Source organism: Phyllostomus discolor, chromosome 12, assembly GCF_004126475.2.
Source record: "Phyllostomus discolor isolate MPI-MPIP mPhyDis1 chromosome 12, mPhyDis1.pri.v3, whole genome shotgun sequence".
In the NCBI taxonomy this organism is placed as follows: Eukaryota; Metazoa; Chordata; class Mammalia; order Chiroptera; family Phyllostomidae; genus Phyllostomus; species Phyllostomus discolor.
The window spans coordinates 60351538-60376880 of NC_040914.2; the positions used below are offsets into that span (position 1 = coordinate 60351538).

The following is a 25343-nucleotide window of genomic DNA, read 5'->3' on the forward strand; positions in this document are numbered from 1 at the left end:
AGGGCTGGAGAGCAGCTCTTCTCTTTTTCCCTCAACGGTGCCTAGTGCCCTAAGAGCGTGCGTGTAAGTCAGCTTGATGGGGTAACACAGGTCCTGGTGTAGGGTGTGTGGTTTCTAGGTTTGCCTGCATCCCCAACCCTGCCGTGACCTACCCCCTCCAAAGGCCACGTTCGAAATAATGCCACAGCCTTGGAATTGGTCCCAAACTTTATTCACGCCCCCCCTCCCAAATCCGACTCTGACGTTGACCAGTTAGGTGCGGCTGCAAGGGTTCGCAGAAGTACCCAGCTTGCGGCAGTAGCAGAAGGCATTGAAGAACCGGCAGTAGCACGTGGCACATGGGTCACAGCACGGTACTTGTTGTCCCAGACAGGACTCATGCAGCCTCAGGCAGCGACGTGGGGAGCGTGGGGAACGTCCTTCCGGATCTAGCACCTGCAGGGTTGCGGGAGTATGGGCCTCCGAAGGCAGGTCCAGGGACCTCACTTGCCCCCATTCAAGTGGGATGGTAGTGGAGCATGGGGTCTGCAGTGTCGTTCCATGCGAGGAGGGCATGAAATGGAGAATGGGGATGATGCCTCACGTCCCCTCCCCAGACCTGTGGCCTCACCCATTTCCCTGAACAATTACCTCTGCCAAGTCCTTGGCCCCCTGCAGCAGATCCTTTTCTGCCTGCTCTGCAGTTATCCTCTTCAGCCCAGGCTGCAGGCCCAGGCCTGGGACAGCAACATGAGGGCAGAACACACGCACCTCCCCTCCCCCATGCGCAAAACACCCACCTCCCAGCCTGGGATTGGGAAAGGAGAAGGACGGCTCTTAACGAGCAGAGCAGTTTGTGGCCAAAGGATTCCAGGCCCCACCCAGACCCACCCCCCGCTCACACTGACCTGACAGCTCTGGGAACAGGGCCTGCTCAGGCCTTCTGATGCCCTCCGGGGGTGCCAAGCTCATCTGGGCGCCCTGCATGGCAGGTAGCACCAGCAGCAGGGCACAGCTCAGCACTGCAGTCAGCATGGCCTGGCTCAGCAGGAAGACCCACCACTTAGTCCCTCCCAGTCCTTGGAGAACCCTGTAAGTGCCCAATCCCCAAGAGAGGTCCCCCAGAGAGGAGGAGTCTCTGCCCCACCAGGGGACTTACTTGTGCTTGCTGGGTCCTTGCCCGGAGAGCTCCTGGCCACCCCATACCCCCAGCTTATATAGCAGGGTCTAATGAAGGGCTCCCATGTGACTGTTCCCCGCAGCCAGGGCATGAGAGGCCCTCCCGAGAGACAGGGGAGGGTAAAACGTGGGTCTGTCTCTCTGGAATCTGAGTTTTGGGTGCTCTACTAGGTGACCATCTCCAATCGCAGGCAAGGTCTCCAGGAGCCAGTTAAAGTTTGGAAACAAGTTAGGGTGCCCAGAGCCCCCCAAATTTCTACAGGTCAGGGACCTGGGTGGGGGGTTGGCTAGGCTGGAGCCATTAGCAGTAACAAGGCAGGCGGCCCTGAGAGCTTAATTTAATTTGTGGCCCCGGAGATGCTCACTCAGACATTACGTGGCATGTTGTTCTCTTTGTTTACAGGAACATGCGTCCAGGACATTGAATTGGGTGATGGGCCAGTGGTCAGAGTGGGGTAAAGATGCGGTACAGACCTAGATTCTGGGTTTTTGGTGGGGGAGAAAGGGACAGGAGAAGCCCGCCTAGCCAGCACAAGCCCTCCTGCTTCCCTCCCTGGCTCTGCCTCCCCTCCTCCTTCTCCCTCCAAGCTTCTCCAAGACCCCCACCCATTTTCCGGTCCTCAGATCCCTTTCTGCTTGGGGTTCCTGGAAGCCAAGTAAGCAGAACAGATTGTTCCCTGGGTGGGCGAGCAGCTTCACAATAAAAAGCTTTCAGGCCGCCAGCCTCATTAGTGCTAATGGTTGCTCCCATCCTTCCTGTGTTGTTAGGTCTCCGCCCACACCTGGTCTCATCAGCAAAGGCTGCAGTGAGAACAGCTCTTTCGTGGAGATGGTGGGACACACGGGACCGCTGCCTTCCCTCGGCCCCCCGGAGGGCGGTTTATCACACGCCTTGCCCAGCAGAGAAGGGGATGCAGTGTGAGTCAGCTGCAGGGCCTCAGCGTACAAACTGGGCCGGCCCAGGTTCCCACCGGATATTCTGACCAGGCAAAGACCTGAGGAAGTTCTCTCAGCAGCAGGTGGATGTCATAGGTTGTCGTCTGGCAGCCTTTGGCCTGGCGTCAATGCCAACAATTGGTGTTGGGGTGCGGGGTGCCTGGGGAGGGGAAAGACCCTCTCCAGAGGGTGGCCCCGTGGCAGCTTCTTCCACAGATGGGCACTAGTGTCTAGTTCTAGGATCAGGCTGGCATTGGGCTCACTTATGCTTGGCTCACGGAAACGGTCTTGGGAGCTCAGAGGGTTACAGTACTGCTGGGGGTAGGGCAGGGGACTGGTCCCCGTTTCCCCCCTGGGAAAGGTGCTGGCTGTTTTGGTGACTCTGTCACAAAGCCAACCTGGTTCCAAGGCCTCCCTGGATGTGGAGCTTTCTCTCCTATAGGCTGGAACGAGGCCTGGTGTCCACTCCAGAGCCTCCTCCTCTCAGAGCGGTGTGAGGCGAAGGTGTCCGGCACCCGTGTGGGACCCCATCCTAGTGGGGCCACTTGGCGGTAGGGAGAACAATGCATCAAATACACCTGAGGCATGTTCCCCAAATCCTTGTGCCCGGGCCCCATCTTGGAGGTTCTGGCTAAAGAAATAGTGGTGGGGAGGGAGCAGGGACTGTGGTGGATTTTAGAAAGGCAAAATCCAGGCTGGGTGAGTTACGGCGGGCCTGGTCAGCACTGGTGCTAAGGACAGCTCTTCATTGTCTGGGGTGGGGCCTCCTACACTCAGGCACTCCCTGTCTTCACCAACTGCAGCACACTCACTGTCTTCACCTGGGTGTGTGCGTACAGGTGTGTCAGCCCCATGAACACGATGGATGGGCACTGAGGCACTCACTTCTAAAAATGTTCCGAGGACTCATCTTTTAGAGAAACATAATGACATATTTACTGATAACATGATAGGAAGTCTGGGATTTGCTTCAAAATAACCCAGGGTAGCGGGGGTAGCGGGGATAGTGGGAGGTGATGGAGATGAAACAAGGTTGTTTGTGAGTTGGTAATTGTTGAAACTGGGTGGTGGGTAGGATGGGTAGATGGGTTTTCCAGGATGAAAATTAAGAACAAAATAACATTTAAAAAATGCAGCGGGGTAAGTGCTTTGATTAAAGAATGTCCCAGGAGTGTGTGGCCTCAGGGTGGGCACCTACCCTAGCGGAGGGAGGGGGAAGGAAGTTGACTAGGGAAGGGCAGGGTAGGAGAGCTTTACTCAGTCATGATGCCTGAGTAGGAGTTGGGAGATTCCAGGCAAGGGACATTGTTCGTTTCCTGGATTTATAATGGACACACGGTTTATCGAGCTGCCTACTTCTACAGCTTAACACTGGCACAGGCTCTGCCCCAGTCCTGGTCCCTGCCTGAAGGCCCCAGGCTGGGAAACAGTCAGCAGAGTTTTCTCTCTCCCGCAGTCAGGGAGTCAGCTGTCCCCAGAGCTGAGTCAGTCCCTGAGTCAGTCAGCAAACACCCATAGCCACCTTCATGGTGTCCAGCTACCGTGAGTGTGCACGGGTTCCGACCACAGCAGCACCCGTGCCACCCATAGCCCCGAGTGGAGTCCAGAGGTGGAAATCACGTTGGTCCATGCCCTTCCCCACCCCACCCTCCTTCTGCCCGCCAGCAGGTGTCACCCCTCTCTGGACACCACTGAACTGGCCCCGAAATGGCCTACAGGTTTCTCATTATAACTCTCTCGGTACATCTATCTATACCTACGTATGTAAGTGAACTTTTCGTTAACTTTTCAAATTTGGTTAGTTTTTGCAAATAACTAATCTTTGGCTTGATTTATCAGATTTTGTTACAATTAAGTTTCTATCATTTTCTGTTTTCCTTGGGTTTGTCAGCTGGGGAATGTAGTTGCCTACCCACGGTCGTCCGTAAGAGACCCTTCCTTGGGAGCCCCTTTCCTTCCTAGCTCAGTGAATGGGCAGTTTTACTGTCAGGAACTGACCCTGTGTCCCGAGTGCCAGGAGTGCTCAAGGGTTAACAATGAGAGCTTCAGTCACAGTCAATAGGCTTCAGTGATTAACACATGTGGAAAGCTGTTATTCCAGAAACTGGAATGAATGGCCTGGTGACTGCAGGAGGTTGACACACAATTCAACCTTGTGCCCCAGGTGTTCTGCAAGGGGTGGAGGGGGTGTCCGAGCCACTGTGTTCCGGGGAGGGAACATCTGTGACACAGACAAAGAATTGCTGACCAACAGACAAAGAAGCACCAGGAAAATTGCCACCAAACTGCAGGTCTTATCCAGTTAACCTTTCCCCCAAACCCCTTACCTACACTTTTTTTCTCCTTATACAAAGGTTGGCTTGAAATGAGATGTTAAGATAAGATGTTAAGAGGTTTTGAGGGTACGTAACTCACTGTCTCCTCAGATTGCCAACATCTGAATAAAGTGCCCATGAACATTCAATCCTTGTCTCTACTGACTGGTTCTGGTAGTGACAGGTAGCATCAATGCCGACTTTTCCTGCTTCACCAGGACAATGCTTGTTGGCAAAAGGGCCTTCAGAACTGTGTGGCATGTTCTGGGTGGAAGCTCTGGGGTACCTGGGGGGATGCAGAACCTATTTCATGAGGTTGGAAACCCCAAACATAAGGACCCTGTCTTCAGGAAGGAGAAAGGGGAGAGTGTGAATGCTCTGCCAAAGACCAAGTAAGAGGACAAGGAGAGGTGCTTGAAACCAGCCCCTCTTTTTCCTCCTGCAAAGTAGGGTGTTGTTCCTGATTTGTCCAGCAGGGGACAGCAGAGCCATAAGCACCGAGGGGCTCTCCCCAATCAAGCTGCATTCTGAAACCCAGGTCCCTGCCCAGAGGGCACTGCCCCTGCCCCTGCAGCTCATTTGTAAGACTTCCAAAAGGCAGAGGTTGCCTGGAGAGACAAGGCCCCCTCAGTCATCAGAGGAGGGGAGCAGGATGGATAGGGGTTATTTCAGGCTAGTGTCTTGAGCCTGCAGCTGGAGGGGGTCCCACTGTGATCAGGAGCTCCAAGAGGAGAGAGTCATGTTTATTGCATAAATGCCAGCACTTGCCATTCTCCCATTCATTCAAGAACTATTTACTGAGGGCATGCTACATGGCCAGCACTATGCCAAAGCATCTAAACTGAGACTAGATTAGAGGCCATGGTGACCCGAAGCTCTTGATACTGGGGTCAGCTAGGCCTTGTGGACTTGCCCGTGGCCAATGAAAGTGTAGGCTGGAGACAAGCCAGGGAGAGTGGGGCGAGGTGCAGGACCAGCTGGGGGCAGAACACCCCTTCCCCAGACTGTAAGGAGGTCCAGAGATTCTGAGCCTTGCCGAACTCCCTCTCCCCCCTCAATGCTAGAAATGGGCCCTTTGGGGGCTCCCAGACCAGCCGAGCTGCGGCTGGAGTGCTCAGACGAAACTTCACAAAAGGCTCAGGATGACGAAGACAAATAGCCCAGCCAATCTGACTCATTAGCTATGACTTGCCGTCTGGATCAGGGGCCCCGCTAAAGGCGGCAAAGGCCATCCTAAATTCCAGCCCAGCCCCTGCTGCAGACATCTGCCACCCACCATGTCCAAATCCTCAGAAGGTAGCCAGCCTGTCCCGCTGCCTGCCAGGTCCCACCTTTCTGGGTGAAACCTCATTTCTGGGGGGGTGTTGCATCGCCCTACCATCTGCCTCAGGGTGAGTCCTCACCCTCAACGTGCCCAAAACAGGACATCAGCCCTCCCCCCAACCTCCCAGGAACCTCGCACAAGGCGGTGAGGGGCTTGTTCCATTCCAGGTGGTGAGAGGACCCCTGAGGGTTACATGGTTTCTGGGGAAGTGCCTTTTCAGTGCCCAGCAGGCCCCCGCAGAGGCATGGCACTGTTGAGCTGGGCAGGGAGCACTCAGGATGCTCCCCAGCATTGCTCCTAATCCATCCGCATAGACGCGAGCAACCCCAGTCCCTGAGGATGTTCAGTGGCCCAACTAAAGCCCCAGGAACAAAGGTATTTGCACAACAGGAATTACTGAATTACCTGGAAATCATTCCCAATTTAGAAACCGTTCTTTCTGCTAGAGATCCAGGAACTCTGCAACCTGCTCACTCAGGGTCTGCGAACGCAAGAACAGAGGCTGCAGGAACTCTGGACATAGGCTAGGAGGTGCTGCCTAGGGTGCCAGACACAGGGATGAGTCAATGCCGGGCTTTCAACAGGTTCAAGGTGAGCTCAGGATCAGCTGGAGAGAGCAGAGAGACCTGTAGTGGTCCCCAGGTTCTCTGAACCTTCTCCTTTCTGCTTTTACCCCATCCCATCCTCTGTGCTTTGGCTGTAAAGCAGCCGTTGGAGGTGGAGTATGGGAGCCAGGACGGGGGTGAGTCACACCAGGAGCAGTCAGCCTGGAGCACTGAATGGAAAGAATAAACCAGCTTAAACCAGGCCTGCTAGGGCACAGCCATCTCCTCAGCACCAAAGCCCAAGCCCAGTATGGAAGGAGGAGCTCACAGGGTGCCCCCTCCCCTGCTAGCAGTAGGCCGTGCACGAACCGCTTACCAAGCCCTGGTAAGGGTCCTCCCCCGGACTCTGCCCAAAGCCAGGCTGTGCATCAGGATCTGGCACAGAGGCAAGTTTTCCTCCCTGCCTCATTCCTTTACTTGCTACACGTGGCTCCACAGCAAGATCCCCATCTCATACATTTGACTCTCAGCAGAACATTGAACTAAACATTATCATCCCCGCTTTAAAGATCAGGAAATTGAAGCCCAGAGGTTAAGTGTCTGCGATCACTCAGCTAGGAAGGGGCTTGCTTGCTTTCCTTTCTTCCTCATATAGCCCAGGGAATGTTTTAGAGTTAGAGAAGGATGGGTGTGTGTGTGTGTGTGTGTGTGCGCCTGGGGCAGGAGGGTACATCAGACATGCTGCTGTAAGGTGTCTCCCGCCACACCTCTCAATTGTGGAAACAGTTCGCCCACCCACAGAGCTCTGGCGGGGAGTGATGCACAGACAAAAGCAAGCAGCCGCTCCACCCACCCTCAGCTCATCCCCCATGAGGCAGTGGGCCGAGCTGGCTGCCAGAGCTGTGCTAAGTGTCCTTCTACTGTCAGAGACATTCCTAAATAACCCATGGATCAGAGAAGAAATCACAAGGAAAATGGAAAGTTTCAAACTGAATGAAAATGAAATACAATGTACCAAAACTTATGGGATACAGCTAAAGCAATGCAAATATTTAAATGCACATGTTGTAAAAGAATGGTTGAAAATAAATTATGTAATCTTCTTTAAGTGAGAGAAAGATGTTTTCAATGAATGGTGTTGGAGTGACTGTTTTACCTGTACCTTGCAGCCTTCATGAAAGTTAACATGGATCATAAACATAATTGTGACAGCAAAACAATGAAGCTTCTAGAAAAAATATTTTCATAACCTTGAAATAAGCAAAGATTTCTTAAACAAGACAGAAAGTACCCACCATCAGTGTGATAAATTAGATCATTTAAATTAAGACCTTCTGTTCATTAATTAAAGATAATTAAGAAAGTCAAAAAAAAGAGCACTGCAATACATATACTCAAAAAACATACTCATGCAAAATATGTAAGGAATTCCATCATCATTAAGGAAAAGGACAGGAACAAGTATAAAGGACAGGTGGACAAAAACTAGGTGGGGGGTGGAAATGGGGCGGAGGTGGGGAGGACTGGGGGGGGCTGGGATGGGAGTAAAAGGCAGAAAACTGTACTTGAACAACAATTAAAATTAAAAAAATAAATTTAAAAAAATTTTTTTAAAAAAGGAAAAGGGACTTGAACAGGTCCTTCACAAAAGGGGATTTCCAAATGGCCTGTAAGCATGTGGAAAGGGGTTCGACATCATGTGAGAAATTTAATCCATACAGAAATGCAAATTAAAACCACAATGAGTTACTCCTATACACTGACTAGATTGCCTAAAATGAGAAAGATTGGCAATACTAAGTGTGGTCAAGGATATGAAGCAACTGGAACTGGTAAGAGGTAAATTGGCAAACTGTAATGTTTACTATAACTACTACACCTGACCTTCTCCCCAGCAAGTTTACTCTTTGGTACAAACCCAAGAAAAATTAGTGCAGTGTCTAGTAAAAGGCACATGTAGAATATTTTCAGCAACTCTACTCATAATATTCAAATACCCATCAAATGGACAGAGGGTATATACATACAACTGGAAACAAAAACAACTTAAAAATGAATGAAATGGTATACACCACATGGATGAACCTCACAGACATAATACTGAAAGAAAGATGCCAGCCACAGAAAGGTAACTAGGATATGATTCTATTTACATGATGTTCCAGACCAGGCACAGCTATAATAGATGGTAACGGAACTCTGAATGGTGGCTGGGGGAGAGGAATGAGAAAGACTTCTGCAGTGCGGGAAAGATTTCGGACACTACTTGCCTCTTGTTTGGTGCTGGAAACATTTTGTACACTACTTGCCCCTTGTCTGAGGCTACAGTTTCCGAGATTTCAGTTACCTGCTGTCCACTGAGGTCCAAAAATATTAAACGGAAAATTCCAGAAATAAACAATGCCTCCGTTTAAAATTTCATGCTGTTCTGAGCAGCATGATGAAATCTCATGCCACCCCACTTCGTCCTGCCCAGGACGTGAATCATCCCTTTGTCCAGGGGAGCCACGCGGTAGAGCTGGCCGCCCGTGAGCAGCCAGCGTGGTCTGACGGAGCTTGTGTTCCAGTAATACTTGTTTTATTTAACAGCGGCCCCAGAGTGCAGCAGTAGTGATGCTGACAGTTCAGTACGCCAAAGAGAAGCCACAAAGTGCTCCCTACGAGTGAAAGTGAGTGCAGTATAATAAGGTGTTTCGACAGGGAGACACACGCTCACCTAACTTTTATTACAATATGCAGTTATAGTTGTTCTATGTTATTATTAGTCAGGGTTGTTAGTCTCTTCCTGTGCCTGATTTATAAATTAAGCTTTACCCTGGGTATACATGTATAGGAAAAAAGCAGCACTACCCGTGGTTTCAAGCATCACTGGGGGTCTTAGAACGTATCCCCCAGGGATAAGAGGGAACTACTATCTTTTGATCTGGGTGGTGGTTACACAGGTTTCCTTTCCATTGTGGGTTCTTTCCTGACTTTGCACTTGGGCATGACTCTTATTCATGCTTGAACCTTTCTCATTGCGCCTCTCCTCAAAATAGCCCTTGTGTCATTTGAAAAGATTCTTTAGACACAGACCAAAAAATCACCCCGAGAGGTGGCGGCAGTGGGCGGGTGCTGGGAGGAAAAGGGCACCTACTCTCTGAGTCAGTGGCACGGAAAATGGCTTTCCCCAGCTTTCTGTCCTTATCTATGCTTGTCTGCCTCTTGTGACACTTGTTTTTCTTCCCTGTCCCCAGGGGTTGTCTTCAAGCTGTTGACTTCTGGGGTTTGCAGAGTTCACAATGTGGTACTACTTTTTTGTCTCTAGGTTGTTACTAGGAGGGAAAAGGTGATAATTTCATAAAACCCATACAAATGTGAAGGAAAACAGTATGCTAGTGGTTGTTGTTTTTTTATTATGCCTCATAAAAGTAGTAAAAGGAAAAACAAACAGTACCAGTGAAATGATGTCAGTTGTAATGGACAGAAAATTTGATTCAAACTGTCTTAAATTAGCCCTGGCTGGTGTGACTCAGTGGACTGAGCACTGGCCTGCGAGCTAACAGGTCACAGGTTTGATTCCCAGTCAGGGCACATGCCTGGGTTGCAGGCTAGGTCCCCAGTAAGGGGCGCATGAGAGGCAACCACACATTGATGGTTCTCTCCCTCTTTCTCCTTCCATTCCCCTCTCTCTAAACATAAATAAAAAAAAATTTTTTTAAATCTTAAATTAGAAAAATAATTTATTGGCTCATATAATTGAACAATTCAGAAGTAGGGCTGGTTTCAGTGCCTCTTGATTTTATAAGGATTTGGTGTGGCAGACACAGCTGGTTGCCTCATTTGCATCTTACTGACCAATCAGAACAGCTCCATCATGAAAATCTGGATGTGTGATTCCAACCGATGAGGCCAATGTTATTTGGACCAATCAGACTGTGCAGATTTGGAATCCTCATTTGCATAGAAATGAATCAGTCAGGGACCAGGTGGGAACTTCTCTATAAAAGTGGGCATTCCCTTTGTCTCTGCAGAGCGCTTTCAGTTTCCTCTAGGAGACTGTGTCTCTCTTCAGTTTGCAAATGGTTTACATGAATAAAGATTCTCCTTTGACCACACCCCAGACTGGGGACTCCTGTTAGCGTTAGATGGGTGGCAGCAACCTTTTGTTGACACTGGCAGAGGTGCCTCCCCCTTCTGTTTCTCTTCCCTTTGAGTTCCTGCCCAGAACGTGAATGTCTGCTTAGAGCTGCAGCGGCCAACTGTGAGGGAACAGCCTTGGGGACAGACTAACTTGCTCAGGATGGCAGACAAGAAAAGCGCTCTGCCTCCGTGGTATCGTAAAGCAGTCGCACCGACCCTGGTCTGTCCCCTCCTGATGGTATACTTATGAGACAAACAGGAGACAAAAATCTGTTTGAGCCATTGTTAGGTTTTCTAGAGAACACATGGTGAATTCCTCTGATCTGGGTAGGGCCTCCTGGTACTGCCTTGACCTTCACTGAGCCCTCCAGGCCCTAAGCGTCCCCAAAGGTCAGCCTGTGACTTCCAAGAAAGGCCTGACCTCCACACCCTTGCCCCTGCTGTGGCCTTGCGGGTAGAGTGGGTCACCTGGGCCAGCAGTCTGCCCTTGGGAGCCAGGTTTAGCTTTCGGGCTGAGCAAGTATTGACTTTGGGAAAATGCCCAACCCAGAAAAAAAAAAAAGATTTTGGATGTGGGATCTCATTCTCCCTCAGCACAACCTTGAAAGTCACGTGCTCAGGCGTTCTGAAACAAGGATGCAGAGTCGGGCTGTATTTGAGCAACCAGGAAAGGGTTGCACTGCAGAGACATTTGAGTTTTGCCACAGTTTCGTGTGAGATCACGACATAAGTCACGGGACCGAGTGAGTCAAACTGAGGAGCCCAACACGCCAGTGAACTTCCCCCAGCTGCAGCCATGATGCTGAGACACAATGGCGCCGGGCATCATACATAGACTTTTTAACACAGACCTACTTTGATTGAATTTTAAGTATGCAGGGATATTCTTCAATTCCACAAAGAAATGTGCCTGCTCCTGTTTTCCCTGAAGCACATGACCCTTTGGCCCCTCTTTCATGGTCACATTTTTTTTTCCCAGAGACACAGTTCCAGACAATTGCTTCTCTGCTTCAGCATTGGCCATGGTGCAGGAGAAACACTCGAAGCAGCGCTCAGACTCAGTGTTAAGGTGTGACAGTGCACACTTCGCCTGCAAGGAAACGCCACTGATGACAGGCAGAGAGATACGGGCCCGGAAAAGCCAGAAAACTGACTTTCTCCATGCTTCACGTTTTGGCTCGGAAAAGCAGTGTCGGGTTCCCACTGCCAGGGTAACGGTGCAGAACTTCCGTCCTCGACGTGCTTCTGGCCTGAAGTGCTGCTTGGAGACCCGGAGCGATTTCTCTCTTCCTGCAGTCCTGGTAGATTTCTTGGAGGAGGTGGTATTCAAGAGGGGCATTCCCAAAGGTGAAGGGAGCTTCCCAAAAGGAGGAAGGTAGGGAGTGACTTCCAATGCAGTTTTTGCACAGCTGTTCACCGCAGGAATGCTAACGGCCCTGCAGTTTCCAGCCTCATGACCCTTCGACCCGCGTTGGCCCAAACCTTTGGCTTCCAGGTTCCAGGCTCTAGGGACTCTGCCCGCTTCCGCCCTCTAGTTTTCTTCTTGGGAAGCAAGGAACAGCCGGACTCCCAGGAGTCCTCTCAAATCCTCCCAGCCAACCTGCAACAGCAAAGGGAGGCCCAACTCTCGGGACCTTCCCCTTGACCCTTGAAGGTGGGGTAGCAAAGAGGAGGGAAGACAGCCTGAGGATTTCCCCTGAGTGAGAGTTCATCTGCCCCAGGCTAGCGCTACTTTTCAGGAAGGCTAAGCCAACCAGGGTGGCCACCTACAGGTCACACTTGGGCGGGTGGGATGTGGGAGGCCGCACCTTGCTCTGTCTTCCGAACTACATTATCATCCAATTTCAACATCATCAATAACACAGGCACCTCCTACGATGGGCTTCCTGATGTGATGCAATAATCACCAGTGGAGTATTCTTGCCAAGAATGTGTAACCCGAATCTAATCTTGAGGAAGAAATCAGATAAATCCAGAATATGATGCTATAAAACAGGCCAGAACTATTTAAAAAAAAAAAAGGTAACAAGGACACAGACAAAGAGGCTGAGTGGGGGGTGGGGGGGCAGAATACTCTTCTGCATCAAAATAGACTAAAGAGATATAACCAAATGCAATACACAAACCTTACCTCCTGAACTAAAATTCAAATGCTAAAATGACATTCTTTTTTTTCTCTCTCTTTTTTTAAAAAGACTTTCTTAAGATAAGGGAGAATGGTACCACCGAGTTACTGTCGACTTCCTTAGGTATGACAATGGTGCTGACATTGTGGGAAGCAGGGTTTCTCCACCTCGGTGCGGTGACATTGCGGACCAAATGGTTCTGGGGTTTTAGCCGCATTTCTGGCCTCTGCCCACTAGATGTCAGGAGCACCGTCCCCTGGATTGCAGCAAGCAAAAATATTTTAGATAGTAATAATATTTGCATCATGTCATGAATATACTAAAACACTGGACTGTGCACTTTGCAATGGTTAAAACAATGAATTATGTGAATTTTTCTCAATAAAAATATAATTTAAAATGTCTCCATTTGACATTCTTGAATGTCCCCTGGGGGATGAAACCCACCTCCAGAGGAGAACCACCAGTCAGAGAGTGTGCCGCTGGGGGGCGCTGCAGGCTGAAGGCTCTGGGAGAGCGATGTCTCGCTTGTAACTTACTTTCAAAGAGCAAATGTGGCAAAATATTAGCCATTAGTGAAACGAGGTGACAGGTGTGGGGGTTGCTTATTTTATTATTATGTCGACTTACAATAGATTTAATTTTTTCAAAACCAAATGAAAAGAATTCAGTTTGAAAATTTCTGTTTACAGCAGCCCAAGGGACCCATGACAAGTGCCAACTGAGTGGCCTCCTTTCAGAGGGGATTACTGGCTATTCTTGCGCAGCTGCTCGGGGCCTTGGGCCTTAGAGGGAAGACTCCTGATCTCTCATCTACTCTCCTCCCTCTCCCTCCCTCCCTTTCCCTGCCTTCCTCCCTCTCCCTCCCTCCCTCCCTCTCCCTCCCTCTCTCTCTCCCTCTCTCTATTCCTCAGCCCCCTGTAGCCCTGTCCTGCTCCAGGACTACCCTGGACATTTCCATGCCACGCTGCTCACTGACCCTTGGAGAGAAGGGCAACCTCTGTACCATCATTCACCCAAACTGGGCGCAGATGAGGAGCTACGTCAATTTCTTTTTGTCTGATCTCCTGCGGTGGCTTTAAAACACGGCCACAAAGTTCTATAGCAGTTGCCCCATTAAGAGATGGGATCTGCATTCCCTCTTCTTGAATACGGGCTCTGCAACGGCTTGACTAGTAGATCGTGGTAGGAGTGGCCCATTACCAGTATTCAGATGCAGGCTGTGAAAAACTGACATCTGCCATTTCCTATGTCTTTTAAAATACTTGCCCTTGGGACCTAGCCACCATGCTGTGAGGAAGTGCAGCCACCCTGTGGAGAGGCACGTGTGGAGAGTCTGGCACACAGCACCAACTTAAAAGCCCTATGAGTGAGTCATCTCGGAACTGGATCCTCCAGCCCCAGCTGCTGCGGTGTGGGGCACAGACAAGCTGTCCCTGCAGAGCTCTCCCCGACTGTTGCAGACAGACAAGCTGTCCCTGCTGAGCTCTCCCCGATTATTGCAGACTTGTGGGCAAACTGCATGATTGATTGCTGTTAAGGCACTAACTTTTGGAGTTGTTTGTTTGCAGTGATAGGGAACTGATGCATCCCCGCCCCCCCCAAACCGGGGGCCCCAGGCTTGGAAGGTAGGAAATGAACCAGCTCTTGATCCCGAAAGCTAGGACCTAGGACCATACTTATTCCTTTAACCAGCACTTACTGAGTGGCCACCAAGTGCTAGGCACTACACCGGGGGCTGAGGGGTCAGCAGTGAAGGCGGTAGACCACCCTACCTGGTGGACACAGCTCAGGCGCAGTGAGGAGAGGACCGTAGCCTCAGGCTGAGGGAGGGGGAGTGAGAACTGTGTTCCTGGGGGAGGCTATTTCTGAGCTGACACCTGGCCCAGGAAGAGAAGTTGGCCCTGCAGAGTGGCAGGGAGGGGACAGATGGAACACCATGTGCTCCTGCTGGGTGAGGTTGCCAGATTTAGCAAATAAAAAATAAAAATTTAACTCCCAGTTAAATTTGAACTTCAGATAAACAATGAATACTTTTCAAATATATGTATATCTGTCCCATGCAACACTGGAGATATGCTAAAAAGTTATTCATTATTTCTCTGAAATTAAAGTTTAACGGGAGGCCTGTACTCTATCTTGCAACCCTAGTGCTAGGGTAAAAAAAAAAAAAAAAAGAGGGAGAGAAAATGTATGATTTCAGGGGAGAATTCAGGAAGCTGGACGCAGCACAGGGGCCAACAGGGCATAGCACAGGAGGTGAAGGTGAACAGGAGCAAGAACGAAAAGGCCACCTTTACGAGGAACACTTTGAATTTTACCCTGAAGCAATGGGGAGCCATGGGCAGGTTTAGAGTGGGGGAGCGACACAAGCAGAATTGTGTCTTAGGATGAGGTTCTGGGCGACCATAGGGAGGGGGGTGGAGAGTCGGTAGGCAAGGAACCAGGGGAGGAGTCCCTCGCCCTGCAATGCCCTGCTCTGCGCTGGAACCACAAGGCATGAGAATGTTGGGAGACTCATCCCCACTTTGCTTTTTTTTTCTACAGTGTGTTTTAGGCTATACATTTTCCTCTACCTCCAGCTCCAGCACATTCCACCAGTTTTCGTATGTTTTGTTTGTATTATCGTTCCGTGCAGAATATGTTCTCATCTGTCTCCTTTGACCTATGGATTCTTTAGATGTGTGTTTTGTAATTTCCAAATATTTAAAGATCTCATTGTTATCTATTTTAACTTCCTTCCATTATGGCCAGAGAACCTCCTCTGCAGGTTCTTTAAATTGTATTAACATCATTCGGAGGGTGAGCCTACGGCCTGCCATGGCGAAGGTGCCGCGTTTGCTGGGAGAGAACGGGGCTGCTACAGCTGCTGGGTTCACTGTCCTATAAATGTCAGTGACCTCAGCGTTGTTGACAATGTCCCTCTGGCCTATGTATTTCCTCCTTTTTCAGTCTCGCTGTCCTATGCACGGGTGGGGGTGGGGTGCGAAAATCTTCAGTGATTTTTATAGATTAGTCTAGTTCCTCCTTTTTTTGTCAGTTCTTCAGCTATTTTGAAGTTCCGTTATACTAAATATATACGTATGTATGATTATTACGACTTCGTGGTGAAGGGACCCTTTATCCGTATGGATTTCCCTCTTTAGCTTGGGTGTCACCCATTCTCCTAACGTCTGCCTTCGCCGATGTTAATAAACCCACTGCAGCTGTCCTTTGCTCACTGTTGGCGCGATGTGTGTTTACTCATCCACTTACTTTTGTCTCGTTTATGTCTTTATATTCAAAGTGAGTACAATCACAGACATAGCACATAGGTGTGTCTTGCTTTTTTATTCATTTGGGAATCTCTGCCCTTTGCCTGGCGTTTTAGTACATTTAGATCTAATCTTTACGTGTTTTTCATGGTTGGTTTGGTTCTGTGATGTTATTATTTGCTTTCTATTTTTCCCCGTTTTTTCTTTTACCTCTGTTCTTGTCTGGGTTTTAGAGGGAAAATGATAACATTTTGCCTTACTGCTTGGATCCATTTTTCTCAGGTGTGTGGAAGGTTGCTGATTCCGAGTGGTTTCTAGAACAAGTACAGGCTCCGCTTCAGGTCCCGGGGGCAGTGTGAGCAGCGGTCCCCTGGAGACCGCTGACCCGGCAGGTCCCGAGGAAGACGCCGCAGGGAGCCTTGGGCAAGGCCCAGAAAGAGAGTCACAGGCAAGACCTCTCGGTCTGGTGAGGACCAGGCCGTCCGCATTAAAGAACTCTACGGCATTAGAAGAGTAATTCCTGACTTTGGTATTGACTGGCTTCATAATCATGGGTTATCATGTGACCACGTGGCTAGAGCTGACCGTCAGGCACTGAGTACAGGCAGAGCCACAACATCATTAGCTCGGCCGGGCCGGACAGCAAATCCGTCATTGTTTAGATGTACATCCCAGCTCAAGCTGAGGCAGGAACAAACAGTACAAGTGGTGTGTATGAACAGGCGGCTCAGACACCAATGTCACCCCCCACTGTCTCCCTGATGCCTGTCACTCAGCTCACATCTCTGCCTGGTGGTGGGTATCTCGCGAGCTAATGGAGGGGGAGAAAGCCCAAGCCTAGTTTAAGGATGCTGCGTCTTGGTGTGAAGGAGACAAGGTGAACTGCTCTCTGCTATGCCCCCAGCTGTGTGGGGCATCTTCCTGGCAGACAAAAGTCTGAGTGATGAGCCCAGTTGTTCGGAGGTGAAAGCAGGGCCCGAGGGCTATGCAATTACACAGGGTTCCTGGTCAAAAGTGTCCCAAGGCTGTTTGGGACAAACGCTCTGCCACAGCCATTTCGAAACTCATAATAATTTTGAACAGGGAGCTCTGCATTTTTATTTTGCACCGAATCCCACAGATTGTGCCCCAGATCAAAGGTTCCAAGGCCAGGGCGGAGTAGAGGATTTACAGGACAGAAGAGTGCCTTGACTTGCATTTGCCATGATGGAGAGGCAGAGAGAGAGAGAAAGAGAGAGAGAGAGAGAGAGGGAGAGAGAAAGGGAGAGAGGTGTATCTGGTACATATTAAGGCCTCAAAAGTGATGGCTATTGTCACTATATGTTGTTGATGAGAAGGAGGAGGAGGTTATTGGACTCCTCCAGCATTGTTTTTTCAAACTTTATTTAAAAGCCTGCAACCTGGCTGGTGTAGCTCAGTCAATTGAGTGCCAGCCTGTGAACCAAAGGGTCACCAGTTCGATTCCCAGGCAGGACACATGCCTGGGTGCGGGTTCAGTCCCCAGGTGAGGCACATCGGTCAAGGAGGGTATGAGAGGCAACCAGTCGATGTTTCTCTTTCACATCGAAGTTTCTTGCCCTCTCTTTATCCCTCTCTTTCCCTCTTTTTTTTAAAGAAATTATTACAAATAGAAAGAATTTGCATGTGTGATCTCTGGTGGCTAGGGAGGATGAGAAGGCTTGGCACCTTAAAAGTGCACTGGATACATCCGTACCATTTTCTAGATTTCCACGGAGAGCCTGAGGTTGTCCTTATGTGGAAGCTTAGCGAGGGAACAAAGGTGATTTTGTGTCCTTGTGCAGTCTGGGGATCTTGGAAACTCTGCAAGTGCCCTGGGGCGAACCCCTGGGGGTACAAGGACCCTGGCTTAACGAGGACTATGTCAAGGGGGAAACCAGCAATTTCACAGCCTCTCAAGACACAACACACCCGGGATTTTAGATAAGAGCGGGGCGGGGGTGCAAGATGATGTCGCCCGATCCTCTCACATTTCCTCCAAGCAGTCACTGTGGGAAAGAGCCTCCTGCTTCAGTACATGAGTCACTGGCTCTAGAAGCCAAGAGCACGGGAAAGCAGGCTCCAGGAAATAAGCAAGGAAGAATCTTGGGGAAGGTTCTCAGCTTTAGTGTGAAACTGTCAAGCCTCTGTGGTCTTGGGGGAACTGGAGGAGGAAAATAACAGTGAGAAAGACTGGAGGACTATTAATAGCAAGGAGCCAGATGGAGCTCAGGGGAGGACCTATGCCTTCGGGCAATTTGGAATAACCAACCGAGATGGCCGTGACTCAGAAAAGTATCCAGCCTGCTTCAGAAAGGGAGAAATATCCCAGTGTTGTAAGGTCTGCAGTCATTCATAATTTGGCAGATATTGAGATATTTATTGAGCATCCTTCAAGTCCCTGTGGTGGGTGGACAGTGGGTGTGGAGTAGTGAGTGAGGCACCGTGGATCTTGGTCCTTCAAGCGAGTCACTGCACTTCGCTAAGTGACAAGAAGGAATGGGGGTGGGGGTGCAGCCACTGTGGGGATCCTGGAGGGCTTCTTGACACCGCGGGTAGGATTGTCCAGACACGAAGAAGGACAACAGGCTAAATTTCAGGCCTGGAGCAGAGGAAGCAAGGCTGTTTGAACGAAGTGAGAGGAATGTAGCTTTGGGAACAGAGGCACCAGGAAAGACGGAAGGGGCCCTTTCTCTTCTCTCATTTTCGGGTTGTTTGCTTGCTTAGCGAATCTGGGGAGGCGCATCTCCTAAGTGTCAGGCGGGGGGTTGGCACTTTCTGTTTATTTACAGAGCAATTCAATTCACCAGTGTTTACTGAGCTCCCTGAGCACAGCAGGCCGGGCAGGCCCAGCTCTGGAGCAGGCAGAGGGCACAGCGAGGCCAAAGGCCCAAAGGTGAGACCCCAGGAAGCAATCTCAGGGGCTGGCGTCCTCTGGCGCTGGAGCAGGTGAGGGAGCTGAGGCCCACAGGAATATCAAGATGGTGGTCTTCAGGCTTCAGTCTGGGGGGAGCGGGTAGGTCCTGGAGAGACCTGTGCCCTGAGAAGCTGAGGCCGAGTGGGGGATGTCCCACCTCAGCACATTCTCTTCTGCGTGACGTTGGAGGTAATTAGCCTGGGGACCCTAACAGCTGCCACCACTACCCTTCAGGAATTCTGGCCCTCCCTGCATGACATCTGGGCCACACTCCCACTGCAAAGCTCTGTGGGAGAAGGTAATCTCATTAATCTTTTCCTTGGATGTGCTGACCTGAGTCACCTGCATACCAGTCCCCTCTCTGAGAAAGCTTCTACTAGCACTCTGGGCTCTCAAGAGCCTGGGTTGATGGGCGCCTTCCCCCAGGCCAAGAGCCTGCCAACTCTCTGCTGGTCCAGGTCCTTGTGGCTCTCAAGGATCCTGACTCAGTTCACCATGGCATCCAGGGCAACAGGTGAACTCTGGAGGGGAAGGTAAGAATCTTGGGTCCCATCCCAGCCTGGCCACTGGCTCACTGTGGTGACCTGCAGGCATGGCCTGGTTCTCTCTGCACTTGATAACTTTTGAGATCCAGGACTTTTGAGGCTGGGAATCAGGCACAAAGTGACTCGACCTGAACCTGGCCTTGGTATGTGGCACCCTGAGGAGCCATTGGCCCTTTCAGAAGGGGCTGCAGACAAAGGCTGTGATGAAAGAAGCATGGGTCATTGTGAGAGCCAAGAAGAGGCTCCTGGCCGAGCCTGGGGTCCAGGAAAGGTATCCCACAGAAGTGGTGTCTGAACTGATACCTAAAGGGTAGGCAGGAGTTAGCCAGGTGAAGGAAAGAGGGGACAGATGCACAGAACAGCATGTGCAGAGATGTGAAGGCTTGGGAAAGCAGGGTGCATTCAGGGGACAAAGAAGTTCCGCCTGGCTGGAGCCAGGACCTCCGGAGGAGGAACTGGCCGGAGATGAAGGGCCGAGGGGAACCTGAGAAGGGACAGGGTCGGATACACAGAGGTCATGCAGCTGCTTGTGGAGAATGGACGGGGCCAGATGAAACTGGGGACAGTGAGGGGCCAGACAGAAGGTGCAGGTGGTACTCTGGCCAAGGGTGGGATGGCAGGGCTGGGGAGGACGGGGCAGACCTGGTGGCTGATGGGGTTTCAGGGGAAAGGCCACCCAGACTAACATCAGGCCTTGGGAAGGGAAACATTTCTTTCTTTCTTTTTTTTTTTAAGATTTTATTCATTTTTAGAGAGGGAAGGGAAGGAGAGAGAGAGAGAGAAACATCAATGTGAGATTGCTGGGGGCTGTGGCCTGCAACCCAGGAATGTACCCTGACTGGAATCGAACCTGCGACACTTTGGTTCGCAGCCCGCGCTCAATCCACTGAGCTATGCCAGCCAGGGCGGAACATTTCTTAGGAGAGGAGACGGGGGTCGACTTGACACAATGAGTTTGGGGTGCCCAGGGGTCATCTTGAGTCAGGAATGGAGTGAGAGATAGGCGGCTGAGTCTCAAGCATCCCCGTGGGGACAGAAACAAGGCCCCAGGAATTGTCAAGATGGCCTGGAGAAAAGTATCAAGGTTGAGGGAAGGGGGCCCAAGACCCTGAGGTAGCCCACCGAGGGGCATGAAGAGAACCAGAGAAGCAGCTGGAAATCCAAGAGGAGCTGCCAGAGGAACCAGAGGGAGTCTCAGAAGAGGGAGCTGGTCTGCCTCTCTGTCCCGCACTCCTGGGACAGTCGAAGGATGGGAGGCCCCAGAACTGGAGGGTCAGGGAGCATTCATTGACAAAGAGGCTGCAGCGTGTGGAGGACGTTTAATGGTGGTTGACAGGGTTCCCAAGGACCATGATCTGCGACCGGGTATGAGTGTGAGCAGGCACCACACGGGGCTGAACAGGTTGTGCAGGGCACACTTCAGGGATCGTCCATTAAGGGAAAAACTGCTTGGGGCCAAGGGGAACCTCCTGGAGTTGGCCGGGGGTATTTTGTAAAGCCTGTAACTGCAGTGTGGATACTCCCCACACGGTGGCGCCAAAGACCAACGTTGTACTTGGGCTTGACTGGGCCAGGGATGGGGTCAGTTTGGGGGTCCTCTGCCTAGGGTCACCGTCAGATGGGTGGGGGGGTATTACCAGATGCCCGTGGCTAGGACTCTCCCCACCACGATGGCCTCCAAATCTCTGTCAGAACAGTTCCTAGCAGTAGGAACTCAAACATAGACGGTACAACGCACACTGCAGCCTTTGTCAGGGGGCACCCCACCCCCTCCGCCTGAAAGGGTCCCTGGGGAGCAGCTCATCCCATGATCTGAAAGAGGCACAGGCGTCCCTCCCACTTGTCCCTCAGGAGAAGGGAGTCAGGAAGGAAGGAAGGACGCCTGGTCCAGCCGGCAGGACACAGACACCCCACCCCAGCACGGCCCTGCTCACAGGTCCCCCTGGAGGCTGAAGCTGGATCAGCAGGGCCGGTAGGGACAACACAGTCCAGCCTGGGGCAGAGTCCCCAGGGAAGTCGCCGGTTGAGCCTGACGACTCTGAACTAGAAACTTACACCTACCAGCTGCAGGGGCTGGCCTGGAAATGCCTGAATAAGCAACAGTTATGTTGTCTTTGAAAATGATAACACGTTCATTGCAAATCATTTTTTTTGTATAAGTAAATATGAAGAAGAAAATAAAACCGAGTGAAATCACAATGCCCAGAAGTGACAGCCACTGCTGGCCGGGGGATGAGCCTCCTAACAGCTCTCGGGGCCAAGGGATGCAGGTTGACCTGGGGAGACTCCTGCTACCAACCAGCCAGCTGCTCTGGCATGCTCACCACTGCTCTGTGTCTGCTGTGTTGAGTGCCTTTCCCTGCTCACATATAAAACCCTGTCTCCGCCCTGGCTGGTGTAGCTCGGTGGATTGAGTGCGGGCCTGCAAACCAAAGGGTCGCCAGTTTGACTCCCAGTCAGGGCATACATATGGGTTGTGGGCCAGGTCCTCAGTTGGGGGCACATGAGAGCAACCACACATTGATGTTTCTCTACCTCTCTTTCTCCCTCCCTTCCCCCTTCTCTAAAAATAAATAAAACCCTGTCTAAAACCCTATCTCCCTACCCTCCCTGGCCTGACCCTGCCACCTCTCTGACCTCCCCTTCCTTTCTACCACAGCCCCTGAGACTCAGCAGGCTTACCTTTGAGGTGTTGCCTCTGCTGCTCCCTCTGCCCCTGCTGCTCCCTCTTTCTCTGGATTATTCAATGACTGCTCCCTCCTTGTTATTCTCGGCTACGACGGCACTGTCTCAAAGAGGCCTTTCCTGACCACCCTGACCAAAGTAGGTCCTCAGCCCTGTCACTCCACATCACATCACTGGGTTCATTTTCTCCACAACTCTTCCTCTCTCTGAAGTCATCTTACTAACATGTCTCCTTTGGCTGGAGTGGAAACCCCTGAAGAGCAGAGACCTTGCCGGTCTGGCCTGCCTCTGTGACCCCAACATGCAGAATGACGCCAAGCACATAGTATGTGCTCAGTCCACGCCTGACATCCATTTTCAGTGCCCAGCGAGCATCTCAGGGTATGCACGAGCCCCCTGCAGTCCCCTGTCTCCTGCTGGTGGTGGTCCCTTGATCCCTGAGTAAACAAGCCTTAAACGGACCTTTCCTTGCCTCTACAGCTCTTCAGAATAAACTTCTTGAAATGGAACTGAAGGGCAAAAGTGGAGTTTGCCCTTGACATCTTGAAAATACTGCTCTTAAACACTCAATTCCCACTCTCTTGGGGGGGGGGGCTCACTCACACGTCACGTCCATCACTGCCTATCTCAGAGGCCCAAAAACTAAGCGTGTCTCCTGTGGCTGTTTACATCTGCATTGCGCTGGTTATTAATGAGACGAAGTGCCACTTGAAATTGCGATTTTAATGAGTGAATGGATGGGTGCGGTTATAGCATCAAAGAATAGAAATGGCTCCAGGAGCCACGAGGTGACAGTGGTGAAGGCAGGGCTTGACCGTGGGGCAGCATCCCTGGCCCTTGCCCCTTTGGACACACGGTGGGAAGCAGGGCCAGGCTAGGCCGAAGGTGGGCGGGGGCTGACAGCAGGTACAGGCGCACCCACAAGTCCCATACTTACCCCTCCTGAGCCTGCATCTGCCCCCACCACTCACTAGAGTGCTCCAGCAGGGCACGGCACGTTTGGCCCTCTCTCCCTTGACCTCTTGGTGAGCCAGTTCACCACTGTCCCCTCCAAAAGCTGTCTCCAGCCTCTTCCCCCTACTCACATGTCCAGCTGCCTTCTGGACACCTCCTCCTGGATGGATGGTCCCCAGACTCTTCACATGCCACCTGCCCAAACCGACCACCTCACCTTCCCCTAACTTGATCCTCTAGGCCTCCCCACATCATTGTGAAACACCAGCATCTCCCCATCACCCAGGGCCCAAACCCTGGCATCATGTGGGCTGCCCCCCTCCATCCCCTATCCCATCAGTCTCTCCGTTCTGCTTTCCGAGCATCTCTCGAACGTCTCCTCTCCACCCCCTCTCCAAGGCCACCATGACCTTGGCTGGAAAATGACAGCAGCCTCTTTTTGACCCCTACCTGCCCCCTCTGTGCACTGCCTGAGGGACCCCTGCAAAGCACAGCTCTGACCACAGAGTTCCCCAGCTCACAGCGCAGGCTCCCCATCACCGAGGGTAGACTCCCCATCACCTCAGCCAGTTCCCAGGGCCTCTTATGACTGGCCCCATCCCCGGCACAAACTCACACAGTTCTCCGGCCACATCACGCTTTTGCTCCTACCAGCAAGGGAGGCTGCCCCCTGCCCCTATGCCTTGAACTGTGCTGTACTCTCTGCCCCAGATGCTCCTCCAAGAATGTGCCCCTCTGCCTGCCTAGGGAGCCCCAACAACTTGCCATGTTAAGGGCCCCTTCCCTACAAAGCCCTTCCTGACCAGCACACACTCTCTCTCGCACCCACACACGCACACACAGGCACAGTCATGACCACGCACACACTCGCAGTGGTGACAGAGGAGGGGCAGAGACTCCGGGATGTACCTGCCCTGACCGACAGTGAGCCTCCACGGGCAGCAACTAGGTGGCCTCACTTCTGGCCCCCCATGACTGACCCCCCCCCCCAGGGCGGAGCACACAGCAGCTTCCTCAAGTGCTTGCTGAATACCTGGCGATGAACCCTGCACTTGGTCTGAGGCACAGGGACACAGGTGCAATCAGGGGCAGGCTTTCTTCTGTCCCCTCACAGAAAGCTGGGGGGCAGCTGCATACCAGAGGGTTGTAGCCATGAGGCCTGTGGGGTGGGGTGAGGGATGCCTCCATTTTTCTGGGATTTGGGACTTGAACTGCATTGCTTCCAAATACAGAACTAGCTGAGCCGTAAGTGAGGGCCGTAGGTTCACTGTGGATCTCGCCACCCTCTGCTATCTAGTGAGGAATTCTTCCGAGGCCAGAGCTTATCCCTGCAGGAATATGAACTGCTCAAGGTGGAAATAGTGAGGATGGGAGGTCTGCCCCGGTGCGCAGCCCAGCGCTGGGCAGTGCATATGCTCAGGGAATGACGCCTGACTCAGATCCCGGCTGTTGAGGACTCAGCATACTTAGCAGGAGCTCGGAGACCACCCCTTTCGGACGACAGGACCATAGAAAGACCCTGCCTTCCCTGAGCCTCAGGTGACAGTCCTGTGAAATGGGTTTCAGCTGTGTCCTTCCTCACCTGGCTCACTGGTTGCTGGGGAGAGGCCATGAAGGCCTCCGGCACCCTGTGGCCCTCGGGTGCTGTGCCTCACTCAACGCCTCTGAGAGGGCCAGGCGAAGGAGTGTCCCGTCTGCTCGCTATAGCCCCATCCATGCCTGGCCCTGGTGGTCACAGGTTGGGGATCCAAGTCTGGTCATGGAGAAGGAAAATAGGCAGTGATGCATGCCTAGAAGGGGTGAATGGGCCCTGGCCAGGTAGCTCGGTTAGTTAGAGCATCGTCCTGATACGCCAAGTTTGTGGGTTCAATCCCTGGTCAGGGCACATACAAGAATCAACCAATGAAAGCATAAGTAAGTGAAACAACAAATCGATGTCACTCTCTCTCCTCTCCTCTCCCTCTCTAAAATTAAAAAAATTTTTTTCAAAAGACAAAGGGGGGGGGGCAGTGAGTGGGAAGCCAGAGCACACGGGGTTCTTGGAGGAGGTGACATCTGAGCTGTTTCCCAAATAGATAAGGGAGAGCGTGACCCCAGGCAGAAGGGAGGCTGAGAAAGGAGGCAGAGGCCAGAGGGTGGGGCCACGTCCAGGGAGCCGCAGGTGGGTACTAGAGAGGCAAAGGCCGGCAGGAGAAGAGGGGATGAGGCACTGAGGTTGTTGTGGCCGGATGTCCTGGCGCAGCAGAGTCTGGACTTAGTGTGAGGTCGCCAGGGGTCAGCATGAACTGATTTATAGTTTGTTTGTTTGTTTTTAAGATTTTATTTATTTATTTTTAGAGAGGAGAAGGGAGGGAGAGAAAGATCAATGTGTGGTTGCCTCTCATGTGCCCCCCACCAGGGACCTGGCCCGAAACCCAGGCAAGGGCCCTGACTGGGAATCAAACCGGCGACCCTTTGGTTTGCAA

At 51.6% G+C, this 25343-nt stretch overlaps 1 protein-coding gene across 1 annotated transcript; it reads right to left on the reverse strand.

The window, feature by feature from the left end:
* Window positions 1–202: 202 nt before the first annotated feature.
* Window positions 203–3020, reverse strand: LOC114488437 (agouti related neuropeptide). Its single transcript, XM_028502145.2, has 4 exons — window positions 1139–3020; window positions 888–1017; window positions 631–716; window positions 203–435 (listed from the first exon to the last, which is right to left on the reverse strand). The coding sequence occupies exons 1-4, from the start codon at window positions 1181–1183 to the stop codon at window positions 253–255; spliced, it is 444 nt and encodes a 147-aa protein (XP_028357946.2). The 5' UTR covers window positions 1184–3020; the 3' UTR covers window positions 203–252.
* Between the last annotated feature and the right edge of the window lie 22323 nt (window positions 3021–25343).